This window comes from Mesocricetus auratus, unplaced genomic scaffold, assembly GCF_017639785.1.
Source record: "Mesocricetus auratus isolate SY011 unplaced genomic scaffold, BCM_Maur_2.0 Super-Scaffold_100008, whole genome shotgun sequence".
In the NCBI taxonomy this organism is placed as follows: Eukaryota; Metazoa; Chordata; class Mammalia; order Rodentia; family Cricetidae; genus Mesocricetus; species Mesocricetus auratus.
This window is the reverse complement of record NW_024429192.1, coordinates 22722050-22741787: the sequence shown is the minus strand read 5'-3', so window position 1 is coordinate 22741787 and position 19738 is coordinate 22722050. Positions and strand designations below refer to the sequence as shown.

Genomic DNA, 19738 nt, shown 5'->3' with positions numbered 1-19738 from the left:
GCCATAGGCAACAAGTTTTAATGTTAAACATGCATCTATAGTTTGTTTTCAAAGAGCTTTTTCCATGTCAAAAGAGACTTGGAATGTTCTGCAATTACAACCATCTTGCTATTTTTTACTTCTGATGGCATTCATATATCTTTTTGTATAACTTGAAACACTGAGGATATGAAGTGTACTGCCTTTTCTCCATACAAAAAAGCTTGTACCATGAGAGAGGTTCCCCACTGGCTTCAGTTGAATTGAACAAAGACACTAAAATGTAAGGAAATGAAATATTTCATAGAAATGTAGCTACAAAAGCTTCCTTAAGGACAGTTAACAGGAAGCATAAAATGCCACCAGAGTAAAATTAAAGTAAAAGGTAAAATAGAAAATTATATCTATAGCAATATCTGTAAGCTCGTATAGTTACCCGAGTTTCTTCTTGACCTTGAATGTTATGAGCCAAGTTCATATACATTAATTTTCAATTTTACACAGAATATATAGAGACTATAGGAATATACAAGGCTATATCTTCATGTTAAAAAGTGAAGGAGTTGAGATGTAAGGTCTAAACTAGACCTTACAGAAAACTGTGATTCTCGTCTAATGTCTCAAATTAAACAAATTTGAGGAATTCTCTAACAAATGTCAGGAATTCAATAAACCCATGACAGACAAATAATTTAAGAATACGTGAGTTCTTACTAATGTAGTCATTCATCCAACAGTAATTTATTGAGATTCAAAAACACAGACATACTCATAACATTCATCTTCTCTACAAGTTAACAGCCAAGTTTGGGGTTGATGAAAATTTAAAACCTTTACATATATTTTATAAATAATATAGTGAGAGAAGCTGTGGAATCTGGGAGAGTTCAGTACTTTCTAATACTGAAGGAGCTGATCACCAGAGAAAGGAAAATGTTGGTGAAGAGCTTTTCTTGAAGGTATCTGCCAAAGTTATTCCAGAGGCAAGGACATTAAACCCAGAGATAACAATACACACAGTGGTAAACAGAAAGTGTGGTCTCAAAATAAAAGGCAATGTCACTGTCTGAGTGTTTCTGTTGCTGTGAGGAGGCATCGTCATCACGGCAACTCCTATAAGGAAAACATTTGGTTGGGGCTGGCTGACAGTTTCACAGATTTAGTCCATTATCATCATGGCAGGACATGGCAGCGTGCATGCAGACATGGTGCTTGAGAAGGAGCTGAGAGTTCTGCATCTTGATCTGTAGGCAAGAGAACTGTCACACTGGGTGTGGCTTCAGCATGTATATGAGACCTCAAAGCACCCCCCCCACAGTGATATGGTTCCTCCAACAAAGCCACACCTACTCCAACAAGGCCACACCTCCTAATAGTGCCATTCCCTGTGGGCCACGCATTCAAACACAGGAGGCTATAGAGCCATACCTATTCAAACCTCCACAGTCACTCAGGTAGCATCTGGCATACTACATTAACCAATATCTTATATGCATAATGTTTATATTATTTTATTATATGCAATCATCACTGCTAATAACAATTATATATACACATGAATACAAATAATTGGCAAACTGACTACCCCTTTGGAATCAAATTAATAAATTGCATTTAGGAACATATAAATATGAGTACTCCTCAGTCGTAACTCTATACCAGCATGGTTTTATGCAAAGCCTGTCATACCCTTTTTTTCTCCTTTTTCTGTAAAAATTATATCAATACCAGAAGAAGCAATATTATTCCTTGGCATATTACCAGGGTCTGCTTTATTTTTAGCATTGTTTTAAAATATTTATTTGTTTTAATTTATGTTTTCAACCATCCTACAAGTCAGGTATCATTTTGGATCATAACGATAACAAGTATGAAGCTGAGGACAGTTGGGCCTTGATAGCACAGGGTTAGCACAAATATTTCTGCTGCTTCACTATTATTATCAAATGGGCTACAGGGTTCCTTGGAACTCTTCTCCCATGTCTGACAAATGGCATTGACTGTCAGTTACTACAGACTGGTTCCCGATTATGTGACCTATTAGCCACCAGGTGGGTCACCAGATCCTGGCACAAACAATCTCTGGGCAGAGTTCCAACAAAACCTGGACATATGGTGCAACTGCAAACATTAGAGATATCATTTTTGTTACAGCATTTTGATGAAGAACAGACACATGGCATATATTCAGTAATGCAGGAATAGACTTAAACTCTCTCCATCCAAGGTTTGAATCTTCATATTTAAATGTAGGTGGGACTGAGGAAGGCACTGCTATCATCTTCAGAGACTCCAAGTTATTCAGGAGAGCATAGCTTTCTTATTGGTAGCCATGTCTGTAGCCTGTGCAATGACACAGCTGAAAACCAACTGTCAAAGAAGCCGCAGTCACTAGTGAAGAGCAACACCTGGGTGGTACTATGAACTTATTTGTCAGAAATACAAGTTTTACTGACAAGGGATTAAGAGTTTGCTCTCATTTAACCAAAGGTAAAATTGAAATGCATCTTCTCTCTTTACAAGACCCTTAGCCATTCAGTACTTTTTAATAGACAAACATTTCTGCTGCTAGCAATAAAATTAGATCCTGTTCTAAAACTACAGAGTCGCTTGAATTCTGAAACACCTGTTTAGGTTGAAAAATAATTTTATTTATGGAATGGATGGAAATAAATCATGTCACGCAAAGCTGTACACAGCTTTCAGACTTTTAAGAATTTATATTACACTTCTAATGGTAGACTTGCTTTGCTCTCAGTGGTATCCTGTTGTTCATTGACTAATTTTTGAAAGGATAATAGGCTATTAAATGGAAAAGTGAGAATAATGTAAGTACTGTGTATCATACATGTATCCTACATTATTAATTAAAGTATGAAAAGATGTTAAGGCCAGATTTCAAAAGTACTAATAAGAAGTTAGTGCTGAGACAGCAAGATGGCTCTGTAGGTTAGGATGATGACTGCCAAATTAAGGTCAGTCCTTAGTACCCATATGACAGAAGATGAGAGCAGACTCCTACAATTGTCCTATTACCTCCATTCGTCCATTCTAGTATGCATATCCAAACACATATACAATAAATTAATAAATATACAATGGTAAACACAGTGTTCCTAAAGCTAAATCTCTCTATATATATACATAATCAGTAATATTCAAATCCCATGTTATCTGGATCACTTTTGGATTTAATGTGGGACTTGAGACCACTTCATATCTATATCCTCCAGGCATCTTTTCAAATGCATACTTCAGGAGACTTGAAGAACGAAAATCAATTTCTCATCATCAATTTTCCAGTTATTGTATGGTCCTCTTATGATGTATATGAAAGTGCAATTGAAGTTACTTTAGAATTTGAAACAATGTTTCTTCATATTTAAACGAATTGCATGCATGAAAGCCATGTAAGACAAATTAAGGCAGATGTATTCATCAAGCACAATTTGAAGTGACATTAATGTGTAAAAGGTGCTGGAAAATAGATGAGAATGGGAATTTGAATATTAAGGTCATATCTATTTGTCATTGCTTTGCCTTTCTTTACTTTTATTAGTATCATGATTCTTCCTCGTGTGGTCTTCTATGCCATTTCTCTATTTTTCTCAGACTGGAATCTGCTCCTCAAATTGGAATCATGGTCTATGATACTAACTTCCCCTTCAAATGTGACCTAAATTTTATCTGATCTTTTGCTTATGGACCAAATGCTGTAACACCACTCAAAACTTGTTCTTGATCACTATTCAATTTGAATTTGACTCAAGGACGGACTCGTCTCATAGATCTACATACATGCTTGAGCTTCTAAACCTTTTTGGCCTTAAATATATCTTCAATTCCTAAGTTCCTGTGTTGCTTGCATATTTTCCTCTCTCTAAATTCACCTGAAGTCATGCTGGCTAGCTTGAAGTCTTATAAGTGTGATTATGTCTAATATATTTTCAGTAGCAGTCAGCAAAATTTTCTTGTCTTTTCATGGGTGTCTCAGTCTCCCATTTGTGTATATGTCTACATCACTCTTTTCGATATTCTGTTATATAGCAAGGTGCCTAACTTAAAAAAATAGTGTTAATTCTATTTGCATTAAACAGTTCAGTTTATTGCTTGTTAATTTATTCATCCAATTAAACAGTTATTGAGGCTACATATAAATAGCTATTCTAATTAATAGTGGAAAAAATAGGAGGATGTCATGGCTGAGAAACTTTTATTGATCAGGGTGTTAGAATAATAATAAAGTTACTTTTGCATGGTTTCTTCTATCCCATTTGTATCTTTATCCATCTAATCTACTGAATGAATTTCAGGTGACAGAAAATTAATGTAGTTAATTTTTAAATTTTGTTCATCTCTAATGTGCAATAGCACTACCAGTTTTTGAATTAGATTTTTAAGTGGGGTACGGTTTTTATCAAATTGTAAATTCTTTTAAGTAGATCTTAAAACAAAATAATTTATACCCTTCTGGAAAGACAAGACAGGAGATAAATATAAGACCTCATGGAGGAAGTAAAAGGACAAAAATGTACACAAGTCAGTTCCATACACAGAGTGGTTCCTCTGTATCGATGTTCTTTTAGCATAAGTATCATATTAATGAATCTTCTATATGACATAGTTAAGAGGGTCTACAGTGAACTGGAATCTTAGCTAGGGACCTGATTAACAGATGTCCTTTATAAAGAGCGTATTTTATATGAGATAGATGTGGCATTTTCTTTTTGTGATAGCTTGACTACAATCAATATGCATTACAAAATCAGATCTATAAGTTAAATGTGCATGACCATCTGGCCAGAGTGGAAAAGTTAGGAACTGTTAACAACTGTTCACTTTGAGTTCTAAATGTCTAAAACTATGAAAATCATGTTACTAATGAAACATTTTCCAGAAGCTATGTGATTGATTAGAATGTAACTCTGCTAGTTTGCATTACAATAATAAGATCATTTATCTTCTACCACTTAGGCAAAAGACAAAAGACAGCAGTATGGTCAGTAGATGATATAATGGCAGTCATGGTCTTCCAGACACCCAGAATAGGAATAAAATGCATAGAGTGAAGAAATTGAGTGAAAAGAAGAGAGAGAAAGGGAAGGAGAAATGGAGAAATAGAGGAGAGAGAGAGAGAGAGAGAGAGAGAGAGAGAGAGAGAGAGAGAGAGAGAGAGAGAGATTGAGATCCAAGGTATGGTTATTTATTCTTACAGAGTAAATTTTGTTGTGTTTTCTTTTGTTTTAATTTTTAAGACAGGGTTTCTCTATGTAGTCCTGGTTGTCCTGGAACTGGCTCTGTAGACCAGGATATCCTCAGACACACAGAGATCCACATACCTCTGCCTCCCATGTGAAGAGATTGAAGGTGTGAGTGCTCCACCCCAACAGGGTTTACAGAGTAAATTTTACACCCAGATTTCACCAGCTTGAGATGACGTATTTCTGTTATCTCATGGTGTTTAAGAGCAAGAATCAAAAAGCAACTCTGCTTCTGATACATTAGGCCTATGAGCCCAATCATTATTGACCAGAATTCATCATCTTGCTACCTATGGGCTTAATCCTTCAAGTGTTTGCACACACATGTGTGTGTATCAAGTGTATGCTTGAGAACAGCCTTTGCATAAAGGTGAGAGAACAACTTCTTGTGTTGGTACCTACCTCCCACCTTGGTTTTGGGGATAGAGTCTTTTGTTCATTGCTTGGGATACCAGTTTAGCAGATCATAGAGCTCTGGGGATTAGAATGAAGGTTGGCAAACTTGAACCATCATGCCAGCCCAGTCCCTCAGATTCTTACTAAATGCAACTCTCCACATGAACAACAACTGTCCACAAAGATAGCAGTTCTGATACTGCAGAACAAACATCAACAAGAAGAACATGAGAAACAGCAAGCAATACCAAGTGTCTCATTTATCTCTGTGCATGGCCACAATCCCCACCTTCACCTCCTGTCACATACCAAGTCTATTTAGCTTGTTTATATACTGGTTTTCCTACTAGAGATCTTTAATTTACCTCAGCTGTAGAACCTGAACAGGCGAGTGAGTTGCAAGTCATCAGGTACATGTTTTAGAAAGCTGCCTTGGCAGCTGTGTGAACACCATCAAGTTAGAGAACATTCTTATGAGTGTAGAGGTATCTAAAAATAGCTTTATGTGCTTATTAAAACATTAGCATATGTTTTGTGGAATTATGATTTTGGAAGCATTAAGTTATTTTATTACTAAAAGTAAATAAGTGTGCTCCAATGAGAAGGCAAGCATCTATGTCACTACAGAGTAGTTCCAAAAATAATTCAAGGCAACATTCCCATTTGCCCACAGGAAATAGACTTCACCCTAAAGCAGAGAAATCTGATTTGATGAAAATTCTGCTCAGCTCATAAAGTGATAAAAATCATTATGCAGGAAACAGAAGACTTGGAAAATACCAACATGTATTTACAAAGCAAGCGAGTGTTTATGATGCACTGCAGATGATCCCAGAACGTGTCATGCACACTACATTTTGCCTGCTTCATGGAGCTGAGATATTTCTGGCAGACTGTCTTTATATATTATTCTCTGAATAGAGAAATCGAACAGTGCAGGCTGAGTATGAAGGATGGCTGTTTACCACTCCCTCTTTTCAGGGGTATTTTTATCATCCCTCAGCAGCCAATATTTATACATCTAATCCCTTCTCCAAGATGCTAGCTAGAGCTCTGAGCACCAGAGAGGGCTTTCTCTCCGCGTCTTAACAACCACCTCTGTTTGAAATGAGGTGTGTTTGCAGTGCCAAAATTAAATACTCAGTTTCGTCAAGTACTATAATCAGTGGTACAGAATGGGGAGGTGGGAAAATGCGGAAATCTCAGCTTTTTTTCTCTTAACCATGTTATGAAAGATGTTGACAAACATTTGGGAGAAAGTGAGGGATGGCAGAAGCGGGTTAGAGACTGGTGGCTGCAGAAACACAGGGAAAACTGTCAGCGTCTCTCTCCTCACATCTGCGCTTATGTATAGAGGGACGCTGTACATCTCTTCTAGTTTGGGGGGAGTGTTAGAAAACATTCCTGCACAAATCAAATAGAGGCTGAGATGAACATACCTGTTCTATTTTGTGAAGTAAATGGGGATAAGCATCTTTGCACTTCTGGTGACTAAAATGACAGGGTTGGCTCTAGGTTTCTATTCTCAATAAGAGCCTTCAGGTTCGTCTGCAACAGGACTCTCCACAGAGCTTATTTTTACCTGGCATGGCTGTGCTGTTACTGATGCTGCTGTTCTCAATGGCTGAAATAGCTTCTCCTGTGGGTATCTCCGGCAGAATGAAAGCTGGGTCAAGGTGGAGAGGTGAAAAGAACCGTGAGTAGCAAGATTATTTCACTGTTAGTTCTTTTCTTTCTTTCTCTCTTCTTTATGTTTAGGAATGTATCTGCTCTGCCTAGCTTTTAATGCGTGGCATTTCAAGAGGTTATTTTAGGATGTAAAAATAATTTTACACATTAAATATGCATGAAGAATAAATGGCTCCACCTTCTAAGTGCTACTCAGTGGAAATATTGTTCTGATTCATATTACAAAGAATTTTGTTTTTTTTTCTTTTAACTCTTACAGTTTCCAGCACTTGGGAAGACTTTGACTGGTAGGTCCTAAGGACATGTATTATAATCACCACCCATATATGAAGAGCAAATATGTTGAAAGTATTTGTGTGAATATCAGAACACTAGCTATGTAATAAAAACTCATATATAAGCTCTTTGGTTTGAGGGCAATAGGAAAGGAAACAGAAATTGCAAACATTGTAAAAACTTTCCTTTGAATAACTAAGCATTGATACTTTATAATTAGGGGTTGGTAAACCTTTTACATTCAGGGTCATTAACTTATTGATTATTTCCTTGTGAATGTGCAAGCCCTAAGCTACATCACTTTGAACTTTGTTTCTGTGTTTATATATTATTTGAAGCACTATTTTAATCTGTAGGTATAAAATTAATCTAGTGTTAAAGGTAAGAGATGGATTTGATGTGGACCTCTGCACTATTTTTTCCAAACAGCCAACACCTTATCTACATTTTATTATCTCACAGGGTATCACATGTTAGTGTGGATGCATGTGAGTATATGTGTGTGTGTTCATCTACACATGTGAACAGATGCAATTACCTGTGAACATTGTATAAGCACTTTACAGCAAGCTTTGAAATATATTTTCACAGTTCCTATTTTTAATATCTTTCTTTTAAAAAGAGAGATGGAAATGGATCTAAAAACTGGTATGAACAAAGGAATATTGCTTTTTACTATGAATGTTCTAAAGAGGTAAGCCAGTCAGTAACCTCTTTTATTGACTTTCTTCAGATTCATGGGGACCTGTAAGCTAATTGTTGATAGGACAACTTGAATTTCATTGTTCTTATCGTGGTGTGTTCTGTCCTACTGACTTGGCCTCAGGGTGGAAATCTGTGGAGGATAGATTAGTGGAACTCTAAGCAAGACAGGCTGGAGGCATCCTAGAACCAACTTCCAGTATTTGCATTTAAACTTCTCAGTTCACAATCCTCACTGGCTTGCTGTGTTCTTTTCTCTCTTTTTATTTCTTTTTTTCTCTACATAAAAAGTCAGATGTGTAGGTCAAGCATTTATGTCATTCTGATCAGTTGTTTTTGTGTATACACATATGGCCTCAGTATTTTCACTGTAAAACTATAAGCTTATTATACCTTAGGGAAAAACAGTAGAGTGCATTTGTCTCCAAACACCAGGGTTCTTAAGAGTTACTCTACATCTGGACTTTAAATATAATTACATCAGTCCATAGAACTAATAGTATTTCTTATTTATCCGTATTGTCCATAATGATGTCAATTTTTCATGATGATTTCAGAAATCCATGATACCCAATGTACACATTGAAACTTGTTCTTGAAGATGGAGAAATTTAGTGTATTATTCACTTGTCTTCCTGCAGTTACTAAAGACTGAGCAACTAGAAACTTAAGGGAAGAGAGATAAGTTTGGCTTCTGATTTAGGATGATACATTCACCAAAGCAAGGAAGGCTTGAAACTGTCAATGGTAGCAGAATCATGAGGCAGCTGGTCATACTAAGACACAAGACAAGCAGAAAATATTGAATTCGGGGGTTCATCTACTCCCCTACTTTTTAGATTATAACTCCAGCCTGTGGATGATGGTACCCACATTCAGAGACAGTACATGCTCACAAGCATGAACAAAGGTGATTCCAGGTCAGTAAATCTGATAACTTGACAATGAAGATCAACCATAACTCTGACACCCAAAGTTAAGTGGCTTGCTCAGGAACATTCACCGGGTACGAAGGTTCAGATGCAGTTCTGTCATCTCTGCTCAGATGCAGAGGTCAGTGCTGTACCATTGCACAAGTATCCCTCAGTGAGGAATTGTTCCACAAGGACCCACACCACAGCTGATCTGTCAGCTTTGAGGTGACATTTAAGATTCCCAAGTGAATCTGTCCTGGGATGTACAAAATGGAACCTCTTGAGGAATGCACTTCAAAGTCATCTTTCTCATTGAACAGGCATAGTCTCTCACAAGAGACAAATGTTTCAAAATAACAATGCTTTTCAAACAATATATTTAGGCAAGTAGAATAGGCAATACTAGAATAATGTTAGTGGGGAAATGGAGAGCAATGTAATCAAGCAGTTGTTCTAAATGTAGACATTTAATGTATGGTTATAAATGTTTTAACTTCCATAGAAGTAAAATGTCCAGAAAATGTAGTCTCTAAGGAATCTGTTACTGCTGCATCCAAAGTGAACTACCAGCAAAAAGCAACCAAGTAATCAAACATGCCCCTGTACAGGAGAGACCAGGCATGCAAAGGTGAGAAATCCATGAAGAATTTACTAAGTAAGAGAATTCCTCTAGATACAAATCAGTAGACCCTGATCACAAATTATGATGTAAAACATATGTATACTCAACAGTAGATATCAAGTGAAGGGAAGTTATGATACATATTTAAATAGAAGTTAAACCTAATAGCCAACTGAGAATTAGGTAGTTTATTAAAAATAACAGTGATAATATCAACATAAATCTTAATCATAATGATTAAGTTTCAGAGTATGTCAAGTCATGGCTATTAGTGTATTTTTCTGTTTGTAATAAGAAATAGTTATACTTTCTTGCCTCTAAGAGAGACTCCTTGCTTATAGCCATACCCCACTGAGCACACTAGATCTCATCGGTTAAGTATTTCTTAATAGTTGTTTAATAACGTTTTATTTATGAAATTTTAAATATGCAAATATTTAAATTATTAAGCCATTTCTGCAGCTTAAAACTGAGGGTTTTTTGTTCTTTTTGAGTATAGTACCCATTGTAAATATTGATATATTCTCTTACTAGCTAGAGTTACAAACAATATGAATTGGCATATCATTTATCTGCAATATGTAACTTTACTAAATATGATTTGGATTTAGATCTAATGTTAACATACAGAGATATTAAAATATTCATTATAATGAAACATATAATGGATCAAAACATAGACACTCAGATAACTCTAATTGATCTTGCAGAACTTGCTTTTCAAACAACAGCAAGGCTTCAAAAATAGTGACTTGAACCCTGGAGTGGTGTTGCATGCAAGTTGGAAACCAGCCTAGATTAAAAAGAAATTCCTGTCTCAAAATCTCATTCTTGATGTAGTTGGGTTCTTGTGCAGGTAACCATCTTTGCAGTGAGTTCACGAGAGCATACTCAGAGCACATTCTATCACAGGAGCCTTCCAAACTGCTGACTCTTTCTGTTGTCTCATCTGCAATGGCTATTGAGCCTGGAATGTTTGGGGAGAGGAGTATCTCCTTTAGAATGGATCACTCTGCTGTTGTTTACACCCTACAGCTACATCAGCTGTGAGTCCCAGCATTGATCAGGTCAACTACCAAAAGAGGATTCAGTGGGGAGGACTGAGACCAGAGCAACTACGAAAAGAGGATTCAGTGGGGAGGACTGAAAGTTGTTTGAATTTATGAATATATATATATGTCCATATATTACATATTATATTTACCTCTTATATATTATATTCATATGTATAGTATGAATTTATATATGCTTGTGGATAATACATACATACTTATGGGTATGAAATTTATTTTTAAAGTGTTTGGAATGCAGTTTGGCATGATATCCACTTAGCAAAGTGATAGTGGCAGTCTTTCTCTGAGGGCCTATGACAATCTGAGCTATATAACTAAGTTAGTAGTGTTTCTTTAGCGTTCCGCAGAGCTCTCAGTTCAAACCCAGAACTCACAAATTCAACACAGTGGCTCACACCTGAGAGCACACCACCTGAGAAGTGAAAGCAAGAGGATGAAATCGTAGCCAACCTTGGCTACAGCAGAGGGTTAAAGCTAGCCTGGACAACATGAGACACCAATCAAAAAAGGAAGGAAGGAAGGAAGGATGGAAGGAAGGAAGGAAGGAAGGAAGGAAGGAAGGAAGGAAGGTTGATAAAAATGCTTAAAATGTATCAAATGCTAAAAAAGCAAAATAATTGTACATTATAATTTTAAACAAGAAGAAATAATAAATGCCTCTACCGTTTAAAAATAGAAGCACCAAATTTCCTCAATCTACTGCCTACACATACTAGTACCTAAATTTATACCATATATTTATCACTTGCTTAGTTCACCACCAGTAAGCTAAAAGGCGTGGAATGTCATAGTCTTTTTGCTTTTATATCACAATCTTTAATAAAGACCCACAATAAAACATTCAATCAATGTATGTATTGATTGAATAAGTTATGAACCAAATATAGTTAAATTATTTTACAAAATATTGAGACTATACATAATGTATATTTAAAACTTTAAGTGGTTCCATTAAAAACGAGCATATTAATTTTTATTTAAAGTCATCTAATCACATAATAAAAACTGAACGTGAATATAATATATATTTTCACCTTTAGATTAAAACACTGCTTTATTAAAACAGTATGTAGCTCATAGAAGTCCCACAACACTATGACAAGAAATAAGTACTCCTGAGAGAAAACACTAAAAATAGATGAGCAGGAATTTCACAATACATCAAACTGTTTCATTTCTCTTTATACAATGTGATTACCTTTACTCAATTTCCAAAAGCAAAAATCATAATGAAAACCAATGACTTGATCATAAAATATTTAATTTAATTGAGAAACGTGATTCTTTTATCTAAATGAAATATATACAAAGCAAGAAAAGACAAGGGCCAAAAAAAAGAGAGAAAAGAAAAGATATGGGCATTCCATCTATTAGGGAAATGACTCATACTTCCTAAACAATAGTTGTCAAATTCAAATTTGAGCAGAGAAGGACACCTGAGGAAAATTTCCATCAGAAGGAAACAAAGTGCACAGAATTGGCACCGATTTTATGGGTCAGTGTTTAGAATTCAGCTCCAACCAAGTGGACCTGATTAAAACAGATGCCTTAAATACACATCATTTGTTTTCTCAAAGTCCAGATTGGTAGGATTTCATTATCCTGTAGTTAAATATAGGTTCCTGGTACACTTTGTGGAACATAACTGGCCTCTAGTTTTCCTACTACTTTCATCTTCACTCCTTCTAGGAGGACGGTGGAGAATACAAAGCCCAGTGGAAGCAGCAGAAGGGGCAGGCACAGAGACCCACAGCCAGCTATCATGCAGAGAGAGCCCAAATTGAAGATAGCCATTTGGTCCCTCCTCTCAGAGGAGGGGAACCCTGCAGAAAGGGATGGGGAGATTGAATGGAGCACAACAGGAAACCATGGCCCACTGAATCAACTAGGCTTGACTCACTAGGGCTCTTGGAGACTGAAGCAGCAAGCACTTTTCCTATATGGGTCTGCACCAGGTCCTCTGCATGGATGTTATGCCTGTTAGCTGGGTGTTTTGTGGGACTCCTACCAGTGGGAGCCAGTACATCTCTGACTTTTGCCTGTTCTTGAGAATCTTATCCTCGTATTAGGTTGCCTCGTCCCGCGTCGGTGTGAAGCCTTTTGCCTTGTCTTACTGTATCCTGCTTTTTCCTGTTTGGTTTGGTATTTCTTAGAGGCCTGCTCTTTTCTGAAGGGAAATAGAAGATTAGTGGATCTGGGCGGGGAGGAAGATGGTGAGGAGAGCCAGGAGAGTGAAGGGAGGAGAAACTGTGATCAAGATGTATTTTATGAGAGAAGAATCTAAAAGTATATAGTTTATATATGAGTATATAAAGACCCACATACTCCTGTCACATAAAGACCTACATACTGCTCTTCCACATCCTTCAGACTATCAGAAATATATTGATGATTTTCTGCCTCTCCTCCTTGTTAAATCTGCTACAGAAAATGGAAAAGTGTGTAGAAACAAAAACAGTGATTTACAAAGGGAAAAATAGAGCTGGGTCACACTATTAAAGCTTTAATAAAGAAATTTCAAGTACCTTATTTTATTTTATTTTTAAATTTAAATTAGAAACAAGGTTGCTTCACATGTCAATCCCAGATCCCTCTCCCTCCCCTCCTCCCATGCCCCCCGACCAACACCTTCTTCTCTCCTCCCCCAATTCCTACTCCTTTCCCCAGGGAGGGTGAGGCCTTCAACAGGGGGTATCCATAGTCTGTCATTTCATCCAGGGCAGGGCCTAGGCCCTCTCCCAAGAGTCCAGGCTGAGAGATCATTTCTCAAAGTACATTTGTATGCCAGGGATAAATACTGATCTACTACCCAAGGCCCCATAGATTGCCTAGGCCTCCTCACTGACACCCACATTCAGGGGGTCTGAATCAGTCCCATGCTGGATTCCCGCCATCAGTCTGGGAATCAAGAGCTCCTCCTTGTTCAGGTCAACTGTTTCTGTGGGTTAAACAAGCCCAGTCTTGATCCCTATGCTCATCAGTCCTCCCTCTCTGTCACTGGGTTCTTTAAATTCAGTTAACTGTTTAGCTGTGGGTGTCTGCCTCTGATTCCATCAGTCATTGGTTGAAGGTTCTTTTCCCAGACTCTCTGGAAGTGGGATTGTAGACTGGCATTCCACTGATTCATGCCTAAAATCCATATATGAGTGAGGACATACCGTGTTTGTCTTCTTGTGACTGGGTTACCTCACTCAGGATGGTTTCTTCTAGTGCTGTCCATTTGCCTGCAAATTTCAAGATTTCATTTTTTTCCACTGAGTAGTACTCCATTGTTTAAATGTACCACATTTTCTCTATCCACTCTTCAGCTAAGGTTCATCTAAGTTGCTTCCAGGTTCTGGCTATTACAAATAATGCTGCTATGAATACAGTGGAACAGACATCCTTGTTGTATGAATATGCATCTTTTGGGTATATGACTAAGAATGTAATTGCTGGGTCTTGTGGTAGGCTGATTCCCATTTTCCAAATGGGAAAACATTTTCACTAACCCCACATCTGACAGAGGGCTGATCTCTAAAATTTACAAAGAAATCAATAAGCAAGGTCCAAAACACCAAAGGATTCAATTAAAAGGTGGGCTATAGAACTAAATAGAGAATTCTCAATAGATGAGTCTAAAATGGCAGAGAGGCACTTAATAAAGTGCTCAATATCCCTAGCCATTAGGGAAATGCAAATCAAACAACTCTGAGATACCATCTCACTCCTGTCAGAATGGCTAAAATCAAAAACATCAATGACAATTTATGCTGGAAGGGATGTGGAGAAAGGGGAACACTCCTCCACTGCTGGTGGGAGTGCCAACTTGTACAGCCACTTTGGAAATTTCAAGTACCTTTTAATAAATATTGTAAATGCTAACTTTATTCTTGCTCTAAACTTTGAAAATGTGTGATTGGAGAGAGAATTCAGCACATACTTTTACTGAGGAACCAGGTTCAATTCCCAACACCCTACAACTCCTGATACAAGGGAATCTGCTGCTTCTGGACCACAAGGGCACTGACACTTGTGTACACACACACACACACACACACACACACACACACACACCATTGTATTTTTGGCCTTAAGATACCAAATCTTCTATCATCTTGGAAAAATAATACTCTATGATACACACTTATTTTAGACATCTCATCTCAAGTTCGTGATTCTATTCTGTGAGACGTGAAATGTAGAACTCAATAATTGTTTTGAATACTAGACAAACTCAGAGTGGGTCTTTATACCATTCTATACACTATAACTGCTTATATTTGACTTGACAGCTAACATCCACATATGAGAAAATACATATTATATTTGTCTTTCTGGCCCTGGGTACCTCACTGAGGATTTCTATTTTTAATTCATTTACTGGCAAATTTCACTTTTTTAATGGCAGAGTAATATTTCATTGTGTAAATGTAACACATTATTTTTTAGTTACTAATCTGTTGATGGAATTCTAAGTTGCTTCCAATTTCTGGCTATTATGAATAGAGCAGAAATGAACATAAATGAGCAAGTGTCTCTGTGGTGGGATGAAGTGTCCTTTGGGTATATGACCAGGAGTGGTATAGCTGTAGCTTGAGATAGATCAATTCTCACACTGATTTCCTTAGTACCAGGAAGGGTTTGCACTCCCACCAGCAATGGATGAGTGTTCCCCTTACTCCACTAAGCCCCCACACCACTTTCTTTGAATCCAGTAAAAAATGTGTTGTACTTTTCATCAGATAATGAAATTTGCATAAAACCAACAGATTTCTGTATTGGCAAAACATAGAGTGGAGAGATCCTATGGGTAAAGAACAGAATCTAAATCATACCACAATGCAATGAAGCCTACAGTGCAATGTAGTCACTTAAGGAATAAGAGAAAGTAATAGCATTTAGCATTCAGCAGCCCCAGAAGGGATATAGCCCTCCAGTGGAAACAGCATGTGTTTCTTTGAGAATAAACACTAATGACAAATGACATATCACACAACCATCACTGGTCCATTCTCGGAGCAGAACTTCCTGTCACTATCTGATCGTCCTTCAGCCAAGAAAGGATAGATATCTCAGGCATTACTTTACCAATGTCAAAAAATCAGGATTATCTTTGTAACATGATGTTTTTTAGACACATGATATCTTATAGCAAAATTTCTGGTAATGTTTTGTGTTCACAATCATTTGCAGTGTGATGCTTTGGAAACAATTATTTTTTTCTGTCACACATTCATTGTAAGTGTACAGAGTGAAATAAATAACCATAATTTCTTTTTTCCTTTTTTATTTTATTTAAATTAGAAACAAGCTTGCTTGATATGTCAATCCCATCTCTCTCACCCTCCCCTCCTGCATGGCCCCTCACTAGCCCCCAGCCCCCTACCCCATTCCACCTCCATTACCCAGGGAGGGTGAGGCCATCGATGGGAATCTTCAAAATCTGTCATATTATCCTGGGCAGGACCTAGGCCCTCCCCAATGTGTCCAGGCTGAGACAGCATCCCTCCATGTGGAATGGACTCCCAAAGTCCATTTGTACGCCAAGGCTAAATACTGGTCTACTATCCAAGGTCCAATAGATTGCCAAGGCCTCCTCACTGACACCCATGTTCAGGGGGTCTGGATCAGTCCCATGCTGGCCTGTAAGTCATCAGTCTGAGGTCTAAGGTCTCCCCCTTGTTCAGGTCAGCTGCCTCTTTGGGTTTGACCAGCCAGGTCTTGACTCCTTTGCTCGTCACTCCTCCCTCTCTGTAACTGGTTTCCAGGAGTTCAGTTCACTGTTTAGCTGTGAGTGTCTGCCTCTGCTTCCATTAGCCACAGGATGAAGGCTCTAGGATGGCATATAAGGTGCTTATCAATCTCATTATCAGGGGAGGGCACTTAAGGTAGCCTCTCCACTATTGGTTAGTTTGCCAGTTGGTGTCATCCTTGTAGACCTCTGAAAATCTCCCTAGTGCCATATCTTTTCTCAAACCTATAGTGGCTCCTTGATTCAACCTTTCTGCTCCCCCATGTCCTCCTCTCCTCTCCTTTCCTCCCCCTGTCTTTCTCCATGTTTCCTCTCCCCTCCTCTCGCCCCAAGTTCCCAATCCCCTCAGGAGATCTCATCCCATTCCCCTTCTCTCATATCTCTCTTATGATCCTCCCTGTATCTCTAGCGGTGGGGTTGTAGGCTGGCAATCCACTGCTCCAAGTCTAAAATCCATGTATGAGTGAGTACATACCATGTTTGTTTTTTTTGTGACTGGGTTACCTCACTCAGGATGGTTTCTTCTAGTGTCATCCATTTGCCTGCGAATTTCAAGATTCCATTGTTTTCTTCTGCTGAGTAGTACTCCATTGTGTAAATGTACCACATTTTCTCTATCCACTCTTCAGTTGAGGGGCATCTAGATTACTTCCTGGTTTTGGCTATTACAAATAATGCTGCTATGAAGATAGTTGAACTGATTCCTTACTGTGTGAATATGAATCTTTTGTATATATGCCTAAGAGTGGAATTGCTGAATCTTGTGGTAGGCTGAATTCCATTTTCCTGAGAAATCTCCATACTGATCTCCAAAGTGGCTGTACAAGTTGGCACTCACACCAGCAATGGAGAAGTGTTCCCCTTTCTCCACATCCTCTCCAGCATAAACTGTCATTGGTGTTTTTGATTTTAGCCATTCTGACAGGAGTGAGGTGGTATCTCAGAGTTGTTTTGATTTGCATTTCCCTAATGGCTAAGGCTGTTGAGCACTTTCTTAAGTATCTCTCAGCAATTTTAAACTCCTCTATAGAAAATTCTCTATTTAGTACTGTACCCCACTTTTTAATTGGGTCCTTTGGGGTTTTGGAGACTTGCTTATTGAGTTCTTTGTAAATTTTAGAGATCAGCCCTCTGTCACATGTGGGGTTAGTGAATATCTTTTCCTCTTCTGTGGGCTGCCATTTTATCATGTTTACTGTGCCCTTTGCCTTACAGAAGCTTCTCAGTTTCAGGAGGTCCCATTTGTTAATTGTCGATCTTAGTGTCTATGCTACTGGTATTATGTTCAGGAAACAGTCTCCTGCACCAATTCATTCAAGGGTACTTCCTACTTTCTCTTCTAAGATGTTCAGTGTGGCTGGATTTATGTTGAGGTCTTTGATCCATTTGGACTTATGGTAAAAATGTGTTGCACTTAAGCCATTTGATACTCATAAATGAATATAATATTTGCAAAATACTAATAATTCCATTTTATTCTTTAATTCATTAAATAGCCATAACTTACTATGGATTGACAAGATGACACAGTGGATATAAGCTTGTTTCACAAGTCTGAAGATCTCAGAGCAGTGTCTATATCCAAGGTTGGAAAGGGAGAAATGATTCCAGAAAGATATCCTCTTACCCCATCCATACATGCCATGCCAAGGAAGTGCCCACATTCACACACACACACACACACACACACACACACACACACACACACACACACAATAATAACAGAGAAACTAAATTTTAATGGGTATAGTAAGAACATAGATTGCAAACCATGGAATTGTTGCTCTGTAACTCTGACCATGCACAGAAGCAGCACAGTACTCTACTCCATGTATCCCTTCCCAAGTTGTTAGCTCCTCATTGTTTAGAAAACTGGGCTTAACTTATGCTAGAATATGAGTTCCTTCAGCAAATAAGCTTATATATTCTCAGCAAGTAATATCAACTTTGTTTCATTCCATTTCTCTAGATCATTCTGACTGCTGTCTCAGGGTGAATACAAACGCCAGACCATAGATAAACACTTAACTGTTTGAGAAGGCTTATGCTTCAATTCAGAATGGTCTGTTTTGTATTTTCTTTTGTGTGGCGGATATAGCTGAGTTAATATCTGTGCCATATGCAGAGTGGACAGAAGTTATAGAAGATCACTGTGTCACAAAGGTCAATAATATAAAACTCTAGCAACGAGGGAAGGGGAAATTCCTTGATCGCAAGCATTCCAATTCATTTGGCTTCAAATATAAGGACCAGTGAAAAGTGCTCAGCTGTTCCGTTGGTGCTTAAGAAAACAGCTGAAGTCAGCTGTCACACACACGAATAGAAAAGCAATTTCCCAGGTAATCCATCCTGAAAGCACCCGTACTTAAAGGTTCAAACCCTGTAGACACATGGCTTCAAACAGGGAAAATGACAACAACTTTGATTCTATTTTGATAAAAAAAAATGGTATCACTTCAATGTGTACAAGTGTTATGAAAAGGTGAAAATTTAATGGGCTCCACCCTGTAGGCGTCTGAAGCATTATATATAGTAGCAAAACTGTCATTTACCATGCCTCTTTCTCAGAAAGAGATGAATAAGTTATTACAGAATGATGTTTTTAACTGTCTTGGTCATGATGACTTTAAATACAACTTCTAAGCTGACGAGTTTGTGCAGCTATTTGAAGAAGAGTAAACGGAAGTCTATACAGTGATTCCAGGTTCTGCTCTCCTTGAACGCTTGGGAGCCACCAAATTGGACTGTGTAGTTTTTGTTAGTTGACTATTATTTCCCAAATTACGTTGGTTTATAATCTGAAATTTTAATTTTCCATGTGGTGTAATAAATATATATGTAGGAACCCAATGTTATGTTGGAGAATGCATTATTTTTTTAGACATTTCTAATTTTGCTGCTCTCTGATACTTAGAACTTCCTTTTTATGAGCCATTGGAAATGGTTCCTAAGCTGCAGGAGTGGTAAAACATTTATGTGCAAGCACTTTGTTAGTTTTGGACACTGTGATGAAAGCGAATAGCAAGCCTCAGAAAGGTGTGGACTCTTTCACCACGGCAGTTTGTCCAAAATCGCTGCCAAAGTAACTGCAT

The 19738-nt window shown here is 37.8% G+C and overlaps 1 protein-coding gene across 5 annotated transcripts in view; it reads left to right on the top strand.

The window, feature by feature from the left end:
• Positions 1-19738, top strand: part of Robo1 (roundabout guidance receptor 1) — a 919114-nt gene that overhangs the window by 239351 nt on the left and 660025 nt on the right. The window contains exon 1 of one of the 5 annotated variants that reach the window (XM_040750587.1): positions 6832-7332. The exons of the other annotated variants lie outside the window; for them this stretch is intronic. Coding sequence (XP_040606521.1) covers positions 7224-7332 — 109 coding nt within the window. The 5' untranslated portion in view covers positions 6832-7223. Of the gene's footprint in view, positions 1-6831; positions 7333-19738 lie in introns of those variants that run through there. 5 annotated transcript variants of the gene reach the window in all.